General features: G+C 31.6%; 1 protein-coding gene across 9 annotated transcripts in view; it reads right to left on the bottom strand.

Annotated features, from left to right (window-relative positions):
• Nucleotides 1-27,228, bottom strand: part of LOC124983487 (ALX homeobox protein 1) — a 231,364-nt gene that overhangs the window by 98,605 nt on the left and 105,531 nt on the right. For 8 of the 9 annotated variants that reach the window (XM_047550808.1, XM_047550800.1, XM_047550802.1 and 5 more), the window contains 5 exons: nucleotides 24,600-24,689; nucleotides 23,818-23,939; nucleotides 23,213-23,308; nucleotides 22,887-22,969; nucleotides 15,270-15,371 (listed from right to left, as the gene is read on the bottom strand). In XM_047550808.1, coding sequence (XP_047406764.1) covers nucleotides 15,270-15,371; nucleotides 22,887-22,969; nucleotides 23,213-23,308; nucleotides 23,818-23,939; nucleotides 24,600-24,689 — 493 coding nt within the window. The remainder of the gene's footprint in view (nucleotides 1-15,269; nucleotides 15,372-22,886; nucleotides 22,970-23,212; nucleotides 23,309-23,817; nucleotides 23,940-24,599; nucleotides 24,690-27,228) is intronic. The other variant, XM_047550804.1, reaches the window with a different exon arrangement.

Genomic DNA, 27,228 nt, shown 5'->3' with positions numbered 1-27,228 from the left:
GAATGACTGACAGTGGGCTGGGTTTGTGGCTCAGTGGTAGAGCACTTGCTTGGCATGTGTGAGGCACTGGGTTCAATTTTCAGCACTACATATAAATAAATAAAATATAGGTCTATCAACAACTTAAAAATATTTAAAAAAGAATGACTGAAAGGTGAAATGACATATATCTGAGTCATGAAGGGTATATGAAAGTCTAACACTAGAAAAGTAAGGAAGGACATTATAGACAGGAAATAACACAAGGGTATGAAGAACAGACGCGTTTTGGAAAGAACAAATAATTCATTATAGCCACTTTATATAGTCAGGGAATATTTCAGGGGCTGAGGAGGAATGCTACAAGGTGTTGCTAGTGGCTTTCATTATCTGTGCTTTAGTTTCTGATAAAAAGGTTAAGAAAAAAAATCAATGTGATCTCAGGCCTCTGAGAATCTATACAGAAGTTGGAAAATAGGGACTTCACAAAAGATGGATGGTAACAAAAGAATAAAAACCCTTGGGATAGTGAAAAATAATTTCAAAGAAAAAGAAAAAAAAGAAAAGTAGGTTGGGTACAGTAAGTGAAGACTCTAGAGTCTATACTAGAGGAAACAGGCATTGCACACTTTCAACAGAATGGGTCTATATGCAGAATTATGCTTTGGAAAGAAACTACAATAGAGATACAGATGATAAAATTTCCAAGAATAAGAGATGTGTGGATTTTAGAAAGAAGATTATTATACTATTTCAAGGCAAGAGACATCAACTGCAATGGGATGTGTGGGGATAGTACTTATATTTAGGAAATGAGAATAGAATTAAAGGTGATAACTTTGGTTTTATAGATTAAGCAAATGAATGGCTAATAATACTAATAACAGAGCCTGGGAATAGAAAGAATCAAATAGATATACAGAATGGAATGAATATAATACCTCATAGTAGACATGTTGGATTTGAAAGTACTTAAAAAAATCAAAGGGAGTGGGGTGAGGTGGAGCATGCCTATAATCCCAGCAGGTCAGGAGGCTGAGGTAGGAGGATCTTGAATTCCAAGCCAGCTTCAGTAACAGTGAGGCGCTAAGCAATTCAGTGAGACCCTGTCTCTAAATAAAATAAAATACAAAATAGGGTTGGGAATGTGGCTCAGGGGTTGAGGGTCCCTGAGTTCAATCCCTGGTACACCCCCAAAAAAATATCAAAGGAAGAAGGATAAAAATAGAGATTTGGTTGTGATTACCCATAAACACAAATTAAAGATGAGAATTAGATACTTTGTCTTAATCCTCATATTGTGCCATGGAAACAGGTCTGATATGAGTTTCCATGATATTTTGTTTTGCCTATTTTATGTGCTACTCAACTGGACTTAAAAGCAATTTTTTAAAGTTTTTTTTTTTTTTCATCTCAGTATACCTATATTTATCTTGGAATCTCTAGAACCTAATATGATGTCAAAATTATTATGTGTGTATTGAGTAAAGAATAAGGCTAGAGACAAAATTCTACAGAATATTAATATTTAGGGAGCAGAAACAGGCCAAGATGATGATGAAAATAGAGTGGTGAGATCAACAGGAAAACCAAGAGAGAGTCGGAATAAAGATGTAAGCGGATGGGGGAGAGAAATCTTGGGAAGAGTGAATACTGAAGAAAGAGCTAGTGGAATGAGGAGGGAAAAGATGTTCCTTAATTTGACAATTAAGAAATTAGCATCAATCAGTGAAATGAACGTAGCTTGAATACAATGACAGGAATGTGACCAGAGTATATAGAGTATAGATTCTACAAAAGTTGACAAGATTGTATATTAGTTTAAGCTATGATCCATAAGTTAGTCTCTCTCACACAGCTAAACTTCTGAAATATCTATTACTTACTTGTGTCTCCCCTCTCAAGTATAGTGAAAAAACTTGAAGGTCAAAAATGCTTTCTGAGGTATTAAAAATGCAGAATAACAGAAGGTGAAGAATAAAGACACTGACTAGACAGACTGAGAAGGTTGGCAAGGAATAAAGATGGATGACGGGGTCATAGAGTTACCTTTTTAATGGCAGAGATGTGGCTTTTCCATACACTGATTTGAATAAGTTAGGGGAGATCTTTGAGATAGAAATTTAAGAAAAAAGAAGAAAGGAGAAAACTAAACATGGGACTGTCATTAAAGAACCATATGAGGTCAGGTAGGTTATAACATCTGCTGTACGTGCTATGGTTCAGAAGAGTTCATGTTTTAGAATCTTGTCGCCAGTGTTGCACTGGGAAAAGTAGTATAACCTCTATTCATTGATGCCTAATGGGAGGTGGTTAGGTCACTGGGGGAATCTACCTTTGGAAAAGATTAATGGATTAATGCTGTCTCTCAAATGAGTTAATTCCTGCAAGAGTGGGTATTTACAAAAGAAAAAGACTGGACTTTCATGGGTCCTTGGCTTCCTATGTTTCTATGTGATCTCTTCTGTACACATTCCCACAACTGTGAAGCTAACTGCTATGAGGCCCTCAGCTGAGGCTAAATATATGGGGAAACCAAATCTTAGATTTTTAGCCTCCAAAATTTTGAACATAAACCTCTTTGCCTTATAAATTTCCAGCTCTGGATATTTTGTCATAGCAATGGAAAGCAAGTTAATACAGCATATAAAGCAAAGATCAAAATTTTAGGCATGGAAAGGAAGTGGGGCACCAATGACCAAAAGAGAAGTAAAGAAATTTATAGGGAATTTTGGAATGATAATGGAAATAAAAATAATGATCATACCAAGTACTAAGCAATCTTCTGCACTAAGCAATTATCTTACTCCTCACAGTTACTCTATGGGATAGGTATTACTCAATAGGTGAGATGCAAGCTGAAAATACTCTTGTGATCACTAACTCTTTGCTTTTTATTTTCTCCCTACATCTCCATGCTTACTAACTTCATCCTGGTGCAAGCTACCATCTCCATGCTACACTACTTGCCATAACTTCTAATTAGCCAAATGTTCACTCTTGCTTCTTTCCTTTATGTTCTGAATGCCATTATGTTCCATAAAAATTACCTGAAAAATCTCATTATTTCATCTTTTGCTTGTAATGGCTGTTGTTCTTGGAATATAGAAAGTCAAATCCTCATTACAGACTAAAAATCACAGGATAAAATTGGTTGTCCCCTGTGAAGTTTTACAGCTATATCTCACTCCATATTCTCTGACCATACCAGCAATCTTTCAGATTCTTAAGTGACCCAGGTTACCTATCTTCAAAGTCTTTCAGTAGGCTCATTGCCTTCATCTGGAATGCTCATTTTACACATCTTTTCCTTTGCCCAGTCACTTCTACTCACTCTTCAAACTCAGCTCAGGTGTTACTTCTTTTCTCCTCTCTTTATTGAACAGGATTATATTGAGCTCACCTGAGTTTTCCTCTGCAGAACTTTTCCAGTTGTATTATTATACACTTATATGAGTATATATAAATGTCAGTTGCCTCCTGTCCTTTGTTTTCTCGACCTTCACCTCTTGCCAGTGAACTCAATTACCCATGGTGTATGCTTATGTAATTCATCACTATATTCTCATTCCCTTGTACAATGACAAACTCAAGGTGGATATTCAATAAAGGTACAGAATCAACAGTGAAGATAAGGAATTCAGTTCACTTTCTATATTCTAAAGGCTAACTCTTTCTAGTGGTTTTTATGCCGTTTTATTCAATTTACTTAAAGACTTTATGTGGCAAATATTATTTGCTTCAGCTAACTGATAAGGAAAATCAAGTTTAGAAAGGTTAAATAATGTAGCTAAAATTGCACAAGCTTGGCCTGGGATTCAAACTAAGTCCTATATAATTTGAAGCCAGCACATATTTTTTGCTCCACCACTGGGGTAGAGGTGGGTAGAGATAGCAAAAAGAGAAAGGAACATAAGACTCATTTAAAACAAAATAATACAAGTAAACAAAATCCCAAAAAATACCTTAGGCATGACAAGTAATATGATTCAGAGTTAAGAAAATCAAAGTCCAGTTATCTCAATGTATCTATAAGGGATTGGCTCCAGAATACCTCCACCCTGGGGTTATCAAAATTGCAGATGCTCAGTTGATTTATGTAAAAAGTCATGTATATGAGAAGATGCATGACTAATATTTTTCTGCTAGATAGAGAATCATTCAATGTATTGAAACTGCATGGGAATAATCAATATCATGTTCAGTATAGTGGTTCCTTTGGGGAAGGAAAACATATGATCCTTATATGATTGAGGGGAAGGCATAAAAATTTATATCAGTCACTGGGATTCCCAGAACTGATGGTTTCCCTGAATTTAAGTTATACACATACTCAGACCCATCTCTCATTTCCTAAGTGCAGAATGATTAGGTTACCAGATGCAGTGCCAGGGTGTCATGATGCACTTACTACACTGGGCATCTACGTAGTTTCCTCTCTTTATTTTTCCTTAAAGCTAAGTAAATTTAGTACTGTGTGAAACCTATTGTGTTTCATGAATTGGACAGTTATTTGAGTGCAGAATATAAAGTTGCCATTAGAAAAAACAAAGTGGCAAAACAGGTACAGATTACCTTTTCCTCCCTTGTATAATTTAAAAAATCTTTTCAAATTTACTATCTCATCATTTACCTTTAGTTAGTTTTGTATGTGCTGTAGTTACTCTTCATTTTTTGTTAGAAGGGCATATCTTCTATACATGCATTATAAATTTTCTATAGATGTATCTGTAGTTAACACCAACACTGAAATACAATGAGTGTATTTCTTTTTAGTACATCAATCAGATTTCCTTTGTTTCAGGTTTTATGAAATCTTTCAAAGATGTCCCATAAAGATGGGTTAACTTTTTTTTTCATTTTCCTAACATTTAATGAACCCTCTTCATCTCAAAGTTGGTGCTCTTAGTTCTGGAAATTATTTTCGGACGCATCCTTTGATAATTTTCTATTATATGTTAATAATAAATGAGCTATTTGTTCTCCTCATTGTTTTTCTATTTTTGAATCTTTCATTATTTACCAACCGTGAATTTCCTAGATTCAATCCATTTTCTTTAAATCTCCTCTCATGTTCCCTATAACTTTACATATTTGCTATGTTTTCTGGGTAATTAATTTAACACTACCTTCTATAACTTTGTCTTCTGCTGTTTTTTTTTTTAAATGCTATTGTGCTTTTATTTCCAAAGATATTTTTGGTTGTCTGACCTCTCTCTTTCTAATTAAAGCATCTCATTCTCAATTCATGGATACAATCCTTTCTTATGTCTGTGAAAATATTCACAGCATTTTCAAAGATTTTTTTCCTCTAGGATAGAGCCTTCTTTTTCAAGTTAATTACTAGATTTGTAACTTTTCCCTCCATTTTTCATGTTATAAGTTTTCTCTGAGTGTTTAAAAATCTTCATTTACATACAAATATTGTAGAATAGGGCCTATAAAATTGACAGGAAATTGCACAAGTGGATTGAGACTGTTATTTGAGAGCTTCAACTTAAGGTGACCTACCTGAGTCCTACATTGGAAATACCTGATGTCAATAGTTAGATAGTTCTTGGACTAAGAATCTCTAAAAAGACTCATCATCTCTTCCCAGGAGAGTGAAGGCATGTTGCCATGGTTTGAAAGTTCTGTGTACCAATGAAATCCATATTTTGAAGCCCTAATCCCCAATATGATCCTATTTGGAATGGGATATCTGGGAAGGTAATTTGGGTTAGATTATTTACAAATGTGGGGACACCTTGGTGGGATCAGTGGCCCTGATAGAAGAGGAAGTGGTATCTCTCTCTCCTTCATTCTCCCCTTCACACCTGTGAGAATGTACGAAGCAAAAGTCAAGTGAAGGCATAAAAAGAAGACAGCTGTCTGCAAACTAGGAAGAGCCTTCATTAGGAGATGAGTTGGCTGGAAACTTTATCTTGGATTTTCCAGCCTGCAGAACTGCAAGAAATAAATTTCTCTTATGCCATTCAGTCAATGGTATTATGTTACTGAGCATGAGCTCACTCACAAACATCATTATCAGCAATCTGGAACCTTGGTATTTAGTGTGTACACCTACATTTATTTTTCATAGTTTTAACAAAGTGCAAGAATCTTAAAAGAGTCTAGTGTTTCTGAGTCCAGAGATTTTTTTTTCTATTTGAAGAATTACTTTCATGAATTTTGTCAGGGTAAGACAGACCTATTTATTTACTTTTATTAGTTCTTTTTAGATATACATGACAGTAGAATCCATTTTGATACAATGTCAAGCACAGAATATATGTTATTCTAATTAAGACCCCATTCTTGTGGATGTACATGATGGTGGGGTCACTGTGGTGAATATAAATATATATATAAATATATATATATATATAGATATATGTCAAGTGTATATAATTACATATATAGAGAGAGAGTGCATATGTATAAATACATGCTGAATTAGGGGAAATACAGAAAATACCAACTATTTATAACTGATATAAATGAAGAAGAGTTTAATAGGTTGCTCTTTCATCCTAATACCTTGAAACCCCTTATCCAAAGCTAAATAATTTTTTAAAATATAGTTTATTTTATGCTTCACTGGATAAAACTTCCTAATCAGATTTTTTTCTGTGGAAAATTGAAACTGATTTCAAACCTCATATTACTAACTGATATAATACTGCCTAGAAAATATTTTAGTATTTTTAATTATAAGCATATTATATATAATTTTTAAATTCAAATATTAACTGGGGACAAGTGAACTCCTGATACTGCTCTATTTGCCGTGGATATAATAATGAACAACATTGCCATCTTTCATGAAAGATATAGTCTACATAAGTGGAAACATAATAAATAGGTAAACAGTGTAAGTCAATAAATATAATTGCAGATAACTGTCAAGAATGGAACAAGGGCTGTGAGAAAGAAGAACTGGGTAGAGAGGAAAGGGTTGCTTTAGACAGTGTGGAAGGCCCTCACGTTGGAGAAATGAAAACTAATCAATAAGAGCCATTTGTGGAATGTGCGAAGGGCAGAGTTTTTAGGCAGAAAGAAGATATAGTTCATAGTTCACAAAGAAAGGGTTGACCATAATTGAGGAACAGAAAGGGGACTTGACATTTACAAGCAGGTAGGCCATGAAGTGGAGTCTAACTTTTGTTCAAAGTGCAACAGGACGTCATGGAAATATTTTAAATATTTAGCTATTATTAAAAAATACCATATTAAATTTAAAAAATTAGAGTATTAAAATATAGCTCTTGATCTCTCTAGGGGTTTTCACCTTACTTTTTAATTTATTTTTGCTATTGACTCATTTGCCAGATCCTTTTCTCTCTACTAATCAAGAAATAAACATCAATTATACAAAAATTGATTAGAAGACTTTGCTAGTTCATCTTTAATTTCTTGCAAATACAAACAGATTTTAATTTTCAACATCTTTTCTAAAAATAATTAAGTTTGTCTTATCTCCTACCTCAAAAGGTTATTGTGAGGGGCTGGGGTTGTAGCTCAGTAGTATAGCACTTGCCTAGCATGTGTGAGGCACTGTGTTTGATCCTCAGCATCACATAAAAATATATAAATAAAATAAAGGTATTTTAAAAAGGTTATTGCGAGGATTTCATTAGTAATTTATATAAAAAACTTGGAAGAATGCCATGTTCACATGGTATAGTGACAGGCAAGAATTAAGGGGCTATTATGTCACATTATATAGTGTGGTCACACAGTGAGTGTTGTTCCAAACTGGAGCTAGAAAAGTTTTCCTAAAGGATTAATGACTAAAATGATCAGAATTAGCCAAGGTGAAGAAATTTTCTGGGATTCATGGACTAGTAAGCCAAACTTGGTAAGAGAAAACAGCATGCTCAAAGACATTATGTAAGCATATTGTAATTTCATTTATAATCAAAATTATTTAAGGGTAAGGTTCTTTGTGTTTTCATATACTCATTAAAGCAACATTTATTAAGCAATGATTATCCATCAGGCCTTATGCTAAGGGCTGCAGATACGTGAAGCTCAATATTTAGTAGGATAATAGTAATTTAAACTATAGTGATTGCTAGAAACTGAGACACTGATTACACCACATTTCATAAATCTTTGAATCCATGAATATTTTGACTAATATCAAGTCTCTCTCAGTGTAAATAAGACTATGAGCATCTCTTCTTAAGAGGCTGCCTTTGGGTATCCTTTGTTTGCCTGTACATACCCTGTGGCATGTATTCTGCCAGCTCTTCATACAGAGTCATTGCAGGCTATTAGCAAATACTATATACAGTTATGGAAATACAAGACCTACTTTGAAACAATTTACATAATGTGATTCTATGCACTAGGCTGTCATTAAAAGGGAGAAAGCAGAAAAAATGCTTGTAATCATAAAGTAAAAAATACCACAAAAGAAGATGATTTGATTAGAATGCTCTGAAGTAAAAGTTATAGAAATTAAAGGTTTTTTGAATGTCTTCAGTACTAAAAATTTTAATGCAAAAATATTTGAACATCTATGACATATAAGAACATATGGTATCTGTAAATCTTCTATTTTATAGGAGGACAAATAGGAATCATGTTAGTGATGACAGCATGACACTGGGAATTAAGAAAACCTGACTCTAAAATCAAGTAAAATTGTCCCAAGGAATAGAGGAGTTAAGACTGCACTGTCTGAGAAAGTTATTGGGCTGGGTCAGACCTGATTCTTTTTTTTTTTTTTTCATGACTTAACTGTTTTCTCAGGCCAATGCCAGAAATCTGAATTTGGCATGGGCTTCAGATGTAGCAAATTTAGAAGATTCAGTAGATGAGGGTAGGAAAGTCATTTAACTTATGTATAATAAAAACAGGACTAAATGAAACAAAAATAGAGAGCTTATTTTTAGACTGTGTATGGAGTTCTTATATATCTGAAAATTAAAGGATTTATATTAATATAAGAGGAATAACAACCAAAATTAATTATTAGTGTGTCCTAATATTTTGTTTTACCTATTTTAATAATTAGTCTTTATTTTTTAAAAATTTTCATTCCAAGAATATATACATTTCAGCATTTGCCTTTTGTTTTGTTTTAGCTAGATTTATTTTGATAAATTATTTCCATTTCCCTTCAGTCAATTACTTTCTGTATCATCTTCGGAAAGTTATCAAACTTTCAATCAGAGTTTCCTTACCTGTAAATGGTGACAGTTATAAAACCTTCCTCAGAGTTTCCTAAAGAACTGAATCTGAGAAAATAAACAAAACTCTTAACAGAGTACTTAAGAAATACATTAAATTCTAAAAACTGTAAAGAAGAAAAAAATAAAGTCATACTTTTCAAATGCCTGTTTCCAATGATTACAAGTTTTGAGCATTTACCGTATATTTACTGTGCATTCCAAACATTCACAAACATTCACTAGCATGATCTCACGTAATAATCATAATATTCTTCAAACTAGGTACTGTTGTATCCAATTTCACAGATGCAAAGCAATGCAAACAAAAAGTTAATCTCTGAAGATTACATAGCTAACAAATGGTGGAGTCAAGATTCAAATAGTTATGATCAAGTGCAGTTAATCTGTGGAATGCAAAGACAGTTCAACATATGCAAATTAATAAATGTGATCCACTAAGTTAACAAAAAGGAGAATAAAAACATGATCATCTCAATAGATGCTGGAAAAACAATTTAGCAAAATTCAATATCTTAAACCTCTCAACAGATTAGGTATAGAGGAAATGTACCTCAACACAATAATGGCCAGATGATAAATCTGTAACTAAATCACTGTCTAAGGTGAAACACTGAAGGCTTTTCCTCTAAGATCAGGAAGAAGACAAGGACTCCCACTATCTCCACATACCACTGATAATACTAGTCAAAGCAATTAGGCAAGAGAAAGAAATAAAATGAATCCTAACAGGAAAGGAAAATTTATTTTCTGACATCATGATCTTAAACATACAAAATTCCAAGACTCTACCAGAAAAAGTGTTAGAACTAATCAACAGATTCAGATGTTTCAGGATTAAAACAATCAGCATCTCAAAATCAGTAGTATTTCTATACACTAATAATAAACTATCCAAAAAGTAAATTAAGACAAAAATCCCATTTATAAGAGCAACAGCAAATACTTAATAAATTTAATCACAGAAGTGAAAAACTAACAAAAGAAACAAGAAAATTCAACAAATGGAAAGATATTCCATGTTCAAGGACTGTAAGAATTAGTTTTATTAAAATGTCGTATTAATTATATCTACAGATTCAATACAATCTCCATCAAAATTCCAATGTTATTTTTTGCAAAAATGGGGGAAATTTTCTTAAATTTGTATGGAACCACAAAATATGCCAAATAGCTAAACAATCTTGAACAAAAACAAACAAAGCTGAGGGTATCATTCCCTGACTGTGAAACATATTATAAAGTGATTGGAAACAAACAGCATTATACTGGCATAAAAACAGATACATGGATCAATGGAAAAGGAAAGAAAACTCAAAAATAAGCCCATAGATTATATGATCAGCTGATTTTTGAAACATTCCAAGAGCACTCAATAGGAAAGGGACAATTTCCTTAATAAAATGAAACTGCAAAACTACTTAAGACATAGGAAGAAGATTCAAGACTTTGGTCCAGGTAGTGATTTTTGGATATGACCCCAAAGCAGAGGCAACAAAAGTAAAAACAGAAAAAAGGGAACTAAAAAATTTCTGCACAGCAAATGTAACAATAAGCAATAGGAAGAGATACCTCCACAGATGGGAGAAACATCTGAAAAAGGGTAAATATGAAAAAATGTCTAAGGAACTTAAACAACTCAACAGCAAGCAAACAAAAGCCTGACCACAAAATGGACACAAGACCTGAGCATACATTTTTCTAACAGAAACATACAAATGGCCAACAGGTACATGAAAAAAAGATGCTCTATGTCCTTATCCTCAGAAAAATAAAAATTAAAATCTTTATGAAACATTTCCTCACTCTAGTTGGAATGGCTATTATAAAAAAGACTGAAGTTCACAAGTGTTGGCCAGTATATGGAAAAAAAAATAACTGATGTACACTGTCAGTAGGAATGTAAATTCATGTAAGCCATATGGAAAGCAGCATGGAAATTCCTCAGAATCTAAAAATAGAATTACCAAATGATCCAGTAATCCCTATTACTGGCCACATTTCTAAAGGGAATGAAACTAGTATGTTGAAAAAGTATTATCTATACTTCCATGTTCAGTGCAGTATTATTAATAACAGCCAACATAATGTAAATAACTTAAGGGTCAATCCACAGAAGAATAAATAAAGTGAATATATATGCATAAGCATGTGTACAGACACACACACACACACACACAAAATGGCCTACTATTCAGCCTTAAAAAGAGAAATTCCTGTCATTTTCAGCATCATGAATGAACACAGAGGATATTTTGCTAAGTAAAATAATTTGGGCATAGAAAGATAAATATCAGATGAACTCACATACATGTGGAATCTAATATAGTAGAACTCATGAAGTAGAGAGTAGAATGAGGGTTCCCACAGGCTGGGTACAAGGGAGGTGAGGGAGGGAGTAAGGAGTTGTTGATAAAAGGGTACAAAGCTTCAAATAGGAGGAAGAGGTTTTGAGATTTATTGCACAGCAGATTTGCTATAGTCAATAATTCACTATATATTTCAAAACAACAAGGAGTAACTTTTAAATGTTTCAAAATAAAAAATGACAGGCAAGCAAGATGAGATGTATTAACTAGCTGGATTGAATCATGCACATTGTATATCTCTATCAGAACATCGCATTGTACCCCATTAATGTATATGATTATAATTTATCAAGAAAAAAATAATATTATTAAAAGTAAATTAAGAATTGACTGTAAGGAATACTAATGAAGGTGGAGTGAAATGGGCACTCCATGCACCCTTTTCTGATGATTAAAATTATAAATCTCATAAAACAGTTTATTAATGTGCTACAAATATTTCAATACTCATGCTATGATTTGCTAACTTTACTTCTAGAAATCAATTTACTAATATAATTAAACAGGAGCTGAAAAAAATTGTATTACACAAACTACACCCATAAAGCTAGGTTTCCTGGTATCGCAGTGACAGAGAAGAAGAGTGAAAACTAGGTAGGAGATCTTCAAGGTAATAATCAAGAAAAGTTTTGGATTGTAAGGTAAGTTTAGATATTGAAGCCAAGAACAATTAAAGGTGAAAGTAAAATAAGGTAGGTACCTGATTGTAAAAATAACCATAAATAAGCAAATAATCAAAGTAAGTCACTGTTAAATCTGTAAGTTCCTTGACTCCATGTACAAATAGAGAAACAACATGTATCCCATTTGTTTACAATAAAAAAAAAAAGAATTTGAACCAAAAAAAAAAAAAATCTGTAAAGTTCCCAGATTCTCAGACTTATAGGAAGAAATGACTCATCTGACACATGGCACTTGTATTAGGTTACCAAGGTAACAAACGTTCCTCAATCTTGATCAAGTTAAAGGTCAAATTTGTTCTTATTTCATGAACAAGACAAAATAGAATAATCTTATAACACACAAACTAGTAAAATGACATTTTTTCTATCTATTCAATATGATCTACTTCATGTAAAATATTTCTTAAATTTAGCCATATTTTCCATTCTAGAGCAATAGAGACAGAATATACTTACCATCCCATCCTGCTAGAGACACTCAGAAAAATGCCACAGTAATAATCAAAGATTTTAGTACGATTTATAAAAATCATGGGAATTTCACATGGTCACTTTTGCAAAGTGGAGAAAATAAATTTTGTGTTAAATTCAGTTTTTTAAAAAAATCATACGATGTTACTATAAAATAAATGGGATTATAGAAAACAATACTCAAATAATACTGTGGCATAATTTCAACAAAATCAAATTATGAGACATTGCTGGCATACCATTTGTGATTCCACATGGAGTCAATCTGAACCTACAACAAAATTTAATTGTGATCCCCCTTTATTGGAAGTCAGAAGAAGAATAGAAATTTAGTAGATTAGACAAAAGGGAATGAAGGAAAGGGAGGGGGAATAGGAATAGGAAAGGCAGTGGAATGAATTGGATATAACTTTCCTATGTTTATATATGAATACACCATGAGTCAAACTCCACACCATGTACAACCACAAGAATAGGATCCTAATTAGAAAAAATTATACTTCATATATTTTTAATATGTCAAAATACACTCTACTGCCATGTATATCTAAAAAGAACAAACAAAAAAAGAAAAAATAGAAACCCAACAATTAATTTTATTTGAATGTTTTAAGGAAAAAGTTCTTCCAATGTTCTAAATTTACATTGTGATGATGGTTATGTAAATGAAATTCACTGAACAGTACTCCTAAAATTATCTTTTATAATATGCAAATTGTACCCAAAACAGCTGATTTCAAAATGCACCCTCTACTGGGCAGCTGGGGTAAGTCAGGCTGCTAACTTGGAAGCTCTTCTCTGTGACCTAAGATAATGAGTGTGAGCCTGGGAGGTGAGTCCACAGCAGCAACTAAAGATAGGGTGAGTTTCAACTTGCTCACCAGTAAGTGAATTGCCTCACCTCACTGGTCCCCTTAAAACAAAGGGCAAAAATGAACATGTTAATAGGAAAAATTCTTCTATGTAGAACTGTTTTCAACAGCCTATTTCTTAAAACAAATCCCAAAATCCTTTAAAAAACTGTGACTCACTAAATAGAAAATCCAGACAATCTGGTACATACATACAGCCCATTCAGTGAAATAAATGAAATGTGAGACACACTTGGGGTTGCAAAAACAAAATGAAACAACAAAACAGTAAACTAAACACATTTCACATAGGGAAAACAAAAAACAAGCCCTCACAAAGCATGTGAATATGGAAATGTTCCATATTCAAGGGGCCACTTTTGTCATATTTTGACTATTCCTAGGATATCCTGCATTAGTACACAATTTAATAAACATGAGCATACATATACTATTCTAGATGGCAACATAGTTCCACATTTCATAGAACAGGAGAAAATGCAACAGAACTCATTGGATAGATTCCTCTGTGACTCTGAGATTCAACTAAATTGAATGTCTTTACTCCAACTCAAGTCTTATTTTTATATTGGAAATATACTTTAATTCTATTAAAATACTAATTCATTAGCACTTCTCAACATAATATTGACCTTCTATACCTTCAAGGGGCACCAAAAGTTCAAAATGCTTTGGTATAGAAAATTCTAAACAACAATAACAAAAACAAAAATCAGAATGAGAAAACAAACCTCTACATACCATTATCTATAGATTCAACAATTTCAATAATTTGGCACACTTGTTTTATCTACCTTTCTATGTATGTGTTTTTCTGTGGACTTTCATGTAAACTCCATATTCCATGTCTTCTACCCCTACAGACTTTAGTGGGCATCTCTAAAAATAATAAATTTAATAACTACCAAACTTTTCTTTAAATAAAAATGTATTTTCAATCATGCCATGAAGATGCATAAATTTAAGATTTACTTAGGATTTACAGAAGATAAAGTCTTGAGAATCCTAAATAGTTTCTTTCCACTCAAATACACCTGGCTCTTATTTTTCTATTAGAAACTACTACACAAAAGTATAGGCAAAATTCTAAAAATGTTAATATTAAAAAGAAAGAAGGTGATAAGCTTGTTCTAAATCATGCTGCTATATTACATTTACACATTTCTGTTTAATAAGGTAAGTTCATAATTCTCCTGAATACTGAAATCAGAAAAAATCTTCCACCTAGATGTGCAAATACTGAACCTTAAAAGAAAGATGGCAAGCTTTGAATACTGTGAAATACTTAAAAGTCCAGAGTAAAATTTATAATATTTAATGAAATTTGTACATATTGGAAGCAAAGTAAATATACTGGAATATCATTTTAACTTGTGATCTCTTCCACTGATAAAAACTAATTCTACGTCAGTGTATTTTATGTCACTGTAAAGTTTAAATTACATTAATAACACTAATGATACAGCATTATATTTTCACATAAGGCAAAAGGAATTTAAAACTTAGATGAGTATTGATACAAATGCCAAATGATCATACCAATATATCAAAATACTAAATTAGTATTTTAGCTCTTAATAATATTTTGACTTTATTTCATATATTTTGTACACATTTTCCATATGTGTATTTTGGGGCTTATCAAGGATTAAAATATATTTTAAATATAATTTTTTATCTTATAATCTTTCTATACATCGAGTATTAAAACCATACCTTCAAAGTAGCAATCTCTTTTGGGCTGTGTCTGCTTTGGTGATTTTATAACAGAAACTTTATTTTCACTGTTTTTGAATAATGCTAGGCGCACAGTGGGATCTAGACAAAAAGAACAAGATAAGAGAGAAGATCAGCTCTGGGTCATTCTTTCTCTGAAACGACCACATACTTCTTTTATGATAGTATTAAAAATATTATCCTCTCCATAGGATTCTATGATAGTATTTTACTTTAGACTTATTTCAGACTTCATAATATGAAAAGATAGCCAACCTGAATATATTCTTGGTTGTCTGATTATACACATAGCCAATACTTAGTATAAAGGACAGTAATAATAATAATGTGAAAAAAGCTGCTTGTAAATATCCCAGCTATGGTATCATATGCTTTACTACATACTGCTTTACCTCCTTTTTAAAATCCCTAATATTTCTTCTAGAATAAAGCAAAATTTCCATAAATGTATAACTAGACAATGAAGTTATTATTACAGAAAAAAACATATGCTCTACTTTTCCTCCCTCTGAACTTCAGAGAGTTGCGATATGGGACGTGGAAGAAGGCAGCTATTAGAATGAGGCCCAAGGGAAAAAGAGTATTTCATTAATTTTACACATACAGTTGTGGTTTTTCTTTTGCCCCAATATATTGTATTCATCTACCAAAGATGTATAAATACTCTAAAGGTTTTAAAACCTGAGTATCCTAAATCTATTAATTTTACAAAATAAATAGGATAATTTAAATGTAGGGCCCTGTAACTTTTTATTGGTTCTCTGGAATATGAAAAATGGAAATTTATTACTTCTATATTATGAATTTTTGTTTAAGAACTCTAAGAAGACAGTGATGCAAGTACTAGGGATTGGAATGCAGGGTGGAAGTTTAGTAGGGTAACAAAACCACAATCTGGAGTACCATACATTTTTCTGGTATCCTGTATCATCTGGCATGAAGAGAGTTTAAGAATCTTTGATTAATATCTAGTATAACAGAATTGAATATGCTAAGTGGGAACAATATTTTAAATGCCAAAAATATTAAACTATATATTTTAATTAAATAAAGCAGCATGTTTTTTAGAATGCGCATTAGAAAAGCAGACTATATAGCATTTGCAGAGTTATTCTCCAGTATGAGCAACCTGAGGATTTTCATTAGTTTTTTAATAATAATTTATCCTTAGTAAGTATGATTAAGATGTTACACCAAGATTATACTTCTCAACATTAGGAAAGTATCAATGTTTGGATACATTCCATAAGTGTAGGCAGGCAACCTAAACCATTTTAATAATTAGATGTTTCTACTTTAATTCATTTTGAATTATCAATATGAATAATAAAAATGTATATATATAATTCATTGAATAAGTATTATATGTCACATAAAGCATTTGCAAAAATATTGATATATCAAAAGAAGCATCACTCAATCAAGGAGGACAGATTTCTATGGGTTTACAAACTGAGTGGTACCTCACAACATCTTTTGGTAACTTATAACCATCTTTCTATTCACCTGCTATTCTTGCTTTTCAATTGGATCTAAGAGTTTCCATTTTCTGAGCAATGACTTGCAATTCAACATAATGAATTTACATTCTAGTTTCAACTTTTAGCAGTTGTATCACTCTAAAAGAAATTGCTCTCACTCTGTGTCTTCTCTTCTGTCCATCAGAAGTAAAACTGACTTTCAAGAACTACTGTAAGAATTAATGAAATAATATGTGTAAAGCATCAAGTCTCATACCTACATAAGTTTGAACACTCAACAAATGGCAGCTAGTGGAATATGTTACAACATAAGCAAAGATAATATTTCCAGCTTATTGTACTCTTGGAAAAGACCCTAATTTTATAGTATTAGTAATAGATGATCCATAATAGCTCCCTTTTATTCAATATAGCACAGGGAACAATTTATAAATTCTTTGGTACTTTCTTGGGCAAGCAACGATCTGTCTATGAGGTTAGTTTTTAAATATGTAAAATAGGGAGATAACAATTGTGCTTCCCTTATACTGTTATCAAGATCAAATAATTTAATACCTGTAAAATAATCAGAAGAGTTCTCCAGTTCAATTTATTCAATAAAATAGTTTTATTCTCCAAGTATAAATGCCCTTTCATTTCAAAACATTCTGCTTGCATTAGCATAAATTGATTTAAAACTTAATTCAAATTGCAGAAGGATAATGATAAGAAGCAAGAAACACAGTAATTTAAGATAGAGGAAAAACCACATGATTTTGATAGTTCTTAGAAATACCAGTGTGGTTAAGACACTATTCTTACCACCTCCCCACCCAACACCCAAAGTACATTCTACTAGAAATCAGGGGATAAGGATGTGTAGAGTACACCTTGTGACACATTTCTCATGCACTGTAAAATTAGTTTTGCACATTAATTCCACACCTCTGGGTCTGTGGTTTTTTTTTTAAAGAAAATTCTGCATCTCCCAGTATGACTTTCTTAGTGATGGGAAATAAGTAATATATGTACCTTTAAATATATTTTAAGAAACCCCTAGGTAAGTAAACTGAGTTCTTACTATGCACTTGGCTCAACCTGGGTATCCCTTATCTCATTTAAGTAATAATTTTAGTTAGGCAATAAGAGTATTCATAACAATATTTCATAACCTGTGTGATCCTTTTATCAGTTTCTATAATCCTAACATTAGTTCACTAGTGTGTTGTCATTATTTTCACATAAAAATCTGACTATTATTGTCCATTTTCTTTAGATGCCAAGTACAGCAGTGCTGTAAAATAAGTTTTAGGTTAAAGTTGAATGATCAGTTACATTTCATCATCTTATAATGCATACTATTTACTAATTCAAATTCACCTTCCCAAATATAAACATAATTAAGAGACTAAAATACAAAGTTAAATACATACTAACTATAAAATGTAGATTAGTGACTGTATTTTGGGGTTGATAACATTTATTTCTTGAATATCTATCAGATGTTTAGCATGATAGTAATTTTGGGGAATTCAGTAAGAAACAAGTTAAGTCTCGGTCCTCAAGAATCTTACTATTGGAATGTTTTTCAGTACTGTGTCATTGAGGGCACAATAAAGAAATACTTGATTAAAATTTTCATAAACTCGAAATTAGTGAGGCAAACAAAATTAATCTTGAATAAACTTCATTCTTCTGGAGTTTTTGTCAATACAATTCCCTTTTGAATCCTCTCACTTAAAATTATCATTTTGCAAACAAATTGCTTTCCTACAACCTTGAACTGCTCAGTGCACATTAAAAAAATGAGCCTTTCTTAATTTCCACCTGGCTTAATTCTTGGCTATGATTAAATGTTACCAATAGCTCAAGCTATTTTCTTTATGGAAACAAATTCAGCAAATATTTATTGAATGATCAGTGCAGACTTGGTGCTGTTTTAGGTGTTATAAACACCTGTAGGATCATTCTTGTCTCTACTTGTAGCCCTACCTTCAAAACTAAATTAACCTTTTATGCTTCATCTTGTTCTTTCTTTTCTCTTGGAAATTATGATATGCATCAATATGATAAATCTAGGAAAAACCATATTATGTTTGCATCCTACATTCTTAGCCCTTAAACATTTTACCAGCTGTTCTGCACCAGTCCATAAACTCAGACCATCCTAAGGAGCGCTTCACATCAAAACCAGTCACCATACCCCTTCCCCAGCCAGTACATCTCAGTCTTGCTCCCAATTAAGCTTGCTACCCTTAGGTTATTGACCCTGCATGTTTTCAATAAACCTGTAACTCACCTTACATATGATATTCTTCACTGAAATACTGAATTCTGAACTATCCTCAGTTTCTGCTAAATTCTAATGCAGGTTGCCAAATTTTGCAATTACTAACCAGGCAACACTGAAAAACAACAAACACCCACAAAAGCAATACTGCTCATTACTGGTTGAAGCTGATGTCAATCATGAGGGGAAAAGCAATTACTTGCCAAGAAAAACAACTATAATCCAAACATAAACTGAGTAAATCATGATAGCTCTATAGCTCTTCACAATTTTAGACTTCATCCCATGCTTTCCAATCAATTACTCTTCCTTTTCCCCTACTCTGCCTCCTTCTCTTTAAAGCAGATGGCTTCACTTAAAGCAACAGAAGTCATCAATAATGAGTTTCCCCAACAGTTGTCTACAGTTTTCTCAGTTGCTTGCATCTTCATTAAACATCTTCCTTCAGCTTCTTCCTCTCTCTGCAATTGATTCCATTACACCTCACTTTCTAAAATTAGTTCACCCCTGCCTATGCCCTATTTTCATTCTTGCCTTAACATATTATTGACTTTTATTCCTTGAATAATAAAAATATGTAAAGATATGAACAAGAAATATTATTAAGTGCTTGTTACTGAGTAATTTGATCTGTTTTTCATGGCAGAAATATGAATTAAAGTTCCCATACCCTATGTTTACACCCCATTCCTTGAGGACCACTGCCTTTGTTAGATTGTTGAATATCATTTATTGCACTAAATTAATAGTTCCTATACTCTGATACCTCTCCTGCCACTCTCCCTACTTCCACAGAACTGGCTAGGCTCCCAGCAGTTTTATGGACAATGTTGCCCTCTGGTGGCTTGAAATTAAAAATTGGCAAATTGGTCACCTGTATATGTATATGTATATATAAAATCTCCATGTATATTTAAAGATTATTAGTAAATTTAATGTATTTAACAGGATTTAAGGATTTAACAGGATTTCAATATTTAAAACGTTGATTTAGATCAGTAGTAAGTAAAATTTTAAAATCATGACTATTATTTGGATAGATTCCAATAAATTAATGACATAGCACAAATTGACTAACTTATAAAACTGAGAAAGGTAGTAGAAAAACATCTATTCTCCAGGAAGAAAATCTAAGGCAGAGTCTTATATAGTTAATTGAAAACTAAAAAAAAATGAGTACTATATCATCAACATAAGGGAAGATAAATAAAATATGATCCTTGGAAAGGATCACCTTTATTTTTTTCTTCACCTTTAATCTTCCCTTAATATTTCTAATCTGTATATCTGTTGTGAAGGAGAAACAAAGGAATATAGGATAATATAAAGCTCATACATAGGATAACAATACATAAAAGTTATATGAAGGCATTTGAATTTCTGAGAGAAGTTGCTTTTGTTTCCTTAATCTAATATTATTTTGTTGAAACAAAAGAAAAAATGTGCAAAATTCAAAATCTCACATAATAATAAAGATGCAGTGTGAATTACAGTCTTGTAAATAAAGTAATAATCCTCATAAAAATGATACAAGTGCCATTCAGGATTTTTTACCTAACAAGCATGCTTTGTGAGCAGACAAAAATGTTAAGATGTAGTTACTAATGGGGATGGTTGGTTGTCCTTTTTCATTTGTTACCCTACCATGCCCCCTTGTGACTGACAAAAAGAAGCTTTATTTTTTTGCTTAATATTGAAATGTGGTCATTAAAGCAATAATATTTATGTGTGAGCATATATTGCTTATTGAATTCTTTGCTAATACATATTTCTCATGCTGATTTATGAAAGAGGACTCAACCAAAACAAACCAATCACTCAATTACAAGAATAGTGAGAAAGACGTATTTCCAGAGACAGAATCATATGGAAAATCTGATAAGATAAACTTTTCCTTAGCTTTCACTGCAGGAGGCCACTGGGGGGGGGACTATAAATACTTTTTAAAATAGTTCTAGAAAAATTTCTGGAACATAAATAGATAAAAATTATTTGTTGAAAATTGGCTGAATAAGTTCTTAAACCTTTTTGACAGCTAATCTTGCCCCAGGAGTTTCAGAAAACTTTTTAATTCTCAAAACAGTTGTTTTTTCATAGTCTCCAAGATGGGGAGAAATAAACATCAGAGCAATAAAGGAGTTTATCAAACTACACTGATTTAGTGTACTAGATTCCACATCCCCAGAACTGAAAAGACTGTTGCTAAGGTTTTGGTGCTACTGTTTCACAAAGGTAACCACCACAGAGTTTTCTGCTCACAGAGACCTCACTAGATGAGAGTCCAGGTTACAGAAAATTTGAAAACCACAGTGTTTATTTAAATTACCAAAACTTAAAATCCCAATACTTAAAACCCAACAAAATTTTAATACACACAAAAAATTATAATTATCTCAAAAAGATAACATAAAATTAAGATACCATTAATTTAACATCAAGAAAAAGGAAAGTTGTACAATTCTGAAAATGAAAATGAATCCTCTGTAACTTTTCAGTGATGTGCCAACAAATATCAGTTATTCCATGGAAAACAACAGTATTCTGTTTATTTCTGTTTTTTTTTAAACACCAAAACACATACACATTTTTCAGAATTCTACTGAATTAATAATTTTAAATAATACATATATAGTAGGCAAGCTAAATTATTCTCTTAGGAGATTAACCTATAAATGACAAAACACTGCATTCCTTGCAAAAGCAGAATTACAAAAATAGATGTGAATTTTACTTGTTTAGAAGATGGAACAATATTCAGTATTAAAAAATTATGATTTTTATGGAGGTTTCAGTGTAAGAAAAATGTGAGGTAGGTGCATTAAAGCAACAACAAAACTTATGTGTTGCAAAATAATGTAATTAACTGTTGCAAACAAGTGGATCTTTACTGCTGTGTAGGTGGAGATAAGCATCAAAATATATAAACATTTTTCAGAATTCTACTGAATTAGTAATTTTTTTTTTGGAGGCAGACAGGATATGAACCCCTGAATTGGCAATTTAAAATAATACATAGAAAACAAAAGAGATAAAGATAATTTTGAACACTTACATATAAGACAAAATTATAGAAAAAGATAAATTTCTTTTGTGATGAACAAAAACTCAGTAAAAAAAAAAAATTACCAAGCTGGTTTATAAAGTTGCAAATAAATGCAATTCTATGCTGCACATAAACAATTTTAAATAGTGCAAAAGAAAGATATAAGATCATAATAACTTGCTATTTCTTGCTCTAACATCTGTAAACTCTTCCACATATTAATTAACTATACTAAAATGATTAGCAATGTCTAAAGACAGATTCATGATTTGAAGAGTAGCCTGGCAAGTAGAATAGAAGATGTCTTTGAACATTTCCAAAATTCTTCAAAATCATAAAACACATAAATTGTGCTTCTTTTCAAAGTATCAAGTTGAAAAATCTTCATAGCTTAAATCCTTGAAACTGATGAATTTATAGTTTACTGAACAATCAAGCAATATAAGAACACACAAAAGAATAAGCACATGAAGCTGATGCTCTTTAGAATCAACATTCCCCAAAATGATCCACTTTAGAAGCAAATTATGACATAATTCTCAGTACACAACAGCTAGAATAATCAAAAGCAAAGTAGGTAAGAAACAGGGAAAAAGTATTTTAGGTACAATAAATCCTTCAATGTAATAGCATAATTTTCTCTAAGTTTTTTTTTTTTTTTTTAGTTTATATTTGGGGTAATTATTTTAGACATTCCTCTGTGTATTCATTTGTTTGATACTAAAATAATTTGGAAAATATATTTTAAAAGAATTTATCTTTAATATCACACATAGTTATTATTCAGAGTATTAATTACTCACCTAATTTTTTCTTTAATTTCTTTGATTTCATTTTCTGTGCCCTCTTCAGCATTTGTTGAGCAGTAGAAATATCCTTAAAGCCCCTGTTCAAAAATAAACTTAATGAAGGCAAGAAATACCCAAACCTTATTTAGATATGCATATACATATAAAGATAAATATACACATCTGAATTACATTGTCCTAAAATAAATTTGTATTCCCGTTTAATCAGATGCTTAGTTTCTTAAAAATTAATAGACATTCTCAAATCCTAAATATTATCTGCCTTTGAAATTTATTAATCTCTCAATTTCTTAATTTTTAGTGTAAAATGCACTACGTACCATTCTTCTGAAATCTTTTCTTCTTTTTCAGATTTTAGTAAACTCTTTCTATTGGTCCTAGATTCAGATGTCCAGGATAAAGTGCTATTTTCTGATCTGGCAATAGAAATAAATGACTTTTAACTGCATCAACACAAGTATATCAGCACCATTTAAAACTACAAGCTGTTTATGTTGTCTCAAACTTGGAAATAAAATCCATTTACAGAAAAACTTTATCTTGAAAAGTAATAAAAGTCTGCCATTAATTTAAAATGTTTACATTTCAATTACTTGAAGCATATTTCAACCCTATTGCTGAAAGTAATGCAGCTCTGGGACTTTCATTCTTATCCTTATCTTCACCTATAAAGCAGTAAAGATCCACTTGTTTGCAACAATTAATTATATTATTTTGCAACACATAAGTTTTGTAGTTGCTTTAATGTACCTACCTCACATTTTTCTTACACTGAAACCTCCATAAAAATCATATTTTTAATATTGAATATTGTTACATCTTCTAAACAAGTAAATTCACATCTATTTTTGTAATTCTGCTTTTGCAAGAAATGTAATATTTTGTCATTTATAGGTTGATCCCCTAAGATAAAAATTTAGCTTACCTGATACTTAATTGTGTGTGTTCTGATGAAAAACAATTTTCTTTGTCATTACATAGCCATGCTTGAGCTGGATGATTTGGTAAATTAAGTGAGGCATCATCATATTTCAAAGTTCCAGAGATCTTATCAGACAAAAATGTAAATAAGTGTAAAGAAAATTGGAAAATTCTAGCATTTATATTGTATTGCTTTCCATGCATGTTACTAAGTAGCTGCATGAGAGAAACTCATGAAAAAGTTTAAAACATTTTAAATGAAATTTCTAGAGAATGTATACATGACTTGTTATAATGGTGTAGAACACACATTCTGGTGTAGTTCACATATGTAAAATGATTAATAGCAAAGATCTTTAAAAAAATCTCAGAAAGCAAAAACTTCAAAGATTATCAAATAAATAACAGATATTGCAGTCCATTGACCTCTGACTGAGAATCTTCAGCTGCTGCCCTTTTAATGCATATTTTTGTATTTTTAAAGAACTGTCAACTAGTGATTTTAGTCTACTGCCAAATATGCAGCTGAAGCATATCATTTTTTTTTTTTTTTTGCTACTGTGAAATAAAGTGTTGAAAGAAATCCAAAATAAAGAAAAAAAATTAGGAGTAAATGAAAGAAAAGCTACATGAAAAATTACATCTGGGGATGAGGAGGAAGTCAAAGGCTTCTAAAAGTAATTATGTTTTTCAAGTCAATAAATTGTATTATTAATCACTGCAGCATAGCATAACCTTAAGAAACCAACAAAGATCGAGAACTCAGAAGTTTCCATGACATGTTACCTTTGGCCAGTGCAGCTGGTTTGAGAGAAGCAGTGTTTGTGAAGGGAAGCGGGTGGAATCTAAATCTAGCCATTCTTTCTCTAAGGCGGCCTACACAAATAGTAACATTAAGATATACAAAATTTAGTTTGCACAGCTTTTACTAAGTTTCCTTTAAATTGTCTTATATACTAAGGAATGTTGCCAAAACATATCAGAATTTTTATTTACAGGGAATTTGCTACTTACTATTGTGAGAGGAATGCAACTATATAATATAAACATACTAAGAAATGGGATAAGACTTTCTATTCCCAGGTTTTGGATAAAGTGAAAACTTGGTATTTAAGTACTCTAAAAATGAGGTACAGATTGTTCTGGGTATTTAACTGTTTATAACTATGGCTTTAAGCCAAATCTAGATCTAGCCAAGAAAAATGATATTTTAGTTCTTTGCAAATTATAGTACCTTCTAGCAAACAAAATTGAAAACATACAATAAACAAGTAATTAAAAATTATAATTTTTTATCATTATATCAATTTTTAAAGTATATATAAGCTAGCTTTTTCTTTGTTATAAATTTCACAAATTTTCTGAATAGATAGAAAACAATTTTGAGTCAATGAATAAAATAACACAGGGATCATTGTTCCTATTATGATTATGCTTTAATTCAACTGTTTGAATAAAAAAGTTTAAACTTAATTTTTTAAACTCCTATTTTAAATCTTTTCTCTCTTCATCTTGAAACATCTTTGCTCCGCTTATATATAATTTCCAAATTTTTTTCTTTCCATAATGAAACTGTGCGGATTATGTTATCATTGTATATTTAAAATACAATAATCCATATTTTATTTAATTGGATTATCTAACATAGCTTAGAAAAAACCTTTTGTGGTTCTATAATATTTTTTGGATTGCTTTGGGAAAAAAAGAGTTATCAGAAGAATACTGATTAATTTTTAAAAGGACTGTAAGACGAACAAAACTTTTTTAAAAAAAACTAGAAGGATTACTTTCTGAAGAGATGTAAATACACTTTTCATTTATACAATTCCAGTAACTCTTGACTGCCTTTTGAAAGATTATAGAAAAGGTAGGACAAAAGTGCATTGATGAAATGCTGGCAGTGGCCTGCCTGACAGATTTTCACTTGTGGCTTTAGTCTTAGAAAATCTTCTACCATTTGAAGAGTGTGTAAACAGGGCACATCTATTCAGTTAAGTACTTTGCAAGATTTCTTCCAGGTAGGGATTATTTGTATGTGTATTATAATTATATCTGATTTAAGAACACATATCTGCTTTATGAATTGCTGTTTTCAGTTAGGTAAGAGTAACAATTTCAATTAAATAAGAGTAGTCAAGTTCAAGTGACTAGAGATAATAACAATGCATTGCTTCCTTGAAAATCAGTAAGTAATGTTCAGCTTTCTTATACATGATAAAATATGTATTAATCCATATGATAAGCTTGATTTAGCCTTTCTACAATGTATACATATTTTAAAACATGTTTTATACAATAAACATACAATTTTTGTCAATTAAAAATTTGTTTTCCCAAAGAAAGAGCACAGAGTATGTGCAAAAGAGAGAGAGGTCACTCTCTCACCAGAATCATTAGTGTTCCTCCTTCTCATCTTCACAGAGTGAAAAAGTTTGAAAATGGCAGTCCAGAAACAATGACTATAGTTCAGAGGGACACCATGATAAAAGGAATCAAGACACTGTGTCAGATTTTTAAGTGAAAGAGTTGACATGAAGGGAACTTGCTTTGATATGTCTGGGGAATTTAAGAAATTAAGGTATTGCAATTTATTTGCGATATATTTAAGCTGCTAATGTTAACTACTTGTTAAATCATGCCAGGAATTCACTAAACTCCCATTGACTTTATACAACCAAAATGCTTTGTGTAGTTTACGATAGATGATAAATAAATTTGATGACTGAACCATTTAAAAAATGCTATTTGATACAAAATTGCAAACAGGATGCAGGGCTCAGATTTTTAATTATTTTTTTATGACAAATAAATGAAAATCTAGACCTATTTGAGGAAAGATCAAGGGCTATCACACATCAGCTGATGAAAATTCCTAAAATGAAGAAAGATGTGAAGATATAAAGGAGACAATATTACAAAAGGCAACATGAAAACTGAAAAGTGCCTGTGGCAAAGGAACAGTGCTGTCAGGGAAGGAGCCTGACTTTTATACTGATTTTTATATGGACAAACAATGTTTTTCTTAAACACCTGCCAAACCAACTCCTTTTTTATGCTCTTTAGAAATTCAGGTGTCTTTTCCCTGCAGCAGGACAAGGTACCCCCTAGCACAGTGACCCTCTTTGCCTTATCATACAGATATTAAAAGTGCACTTCCTTGGAAAACTTACATAGCTCTGGGAAAAAGTTTGCTTTTTAAAAATCTGTTAATTAAAAGTGCAGAAAACTTTGCAAAATACCCTTTCTTAGTTTGCATCTAAGATTACAAACTGTTATAGCACTTCAGAATAATTCTTTAACCACTGTCCTGAAGAAATTTCTAGAAACTCACAGAGGAGGTTTAATATAAAATGCTGAGGATGCTTGTAATTATATAATTATACAATCACAACCAAAATATATTACCAACCAAAAT

The sequence above is a fragment of the Sciurus carolinensis genome, chromosome 4 (genome assembly GCF_902686445.1).
Source record: "Sciurus carolinensis chromosome 4, mSciCar1.2, whole genome shotgun sequence".
Classification (NCBI taxonomy): domain Eukaryota; kingdom Metazoa; phylum Chordata; class Mammalia; order Rodentia; family Sciuridae; genus Sciurus; species Sciurus carolinensis.
This window is presented reverse-complemented; position numbering and strand designations above follow the sequence as displayed.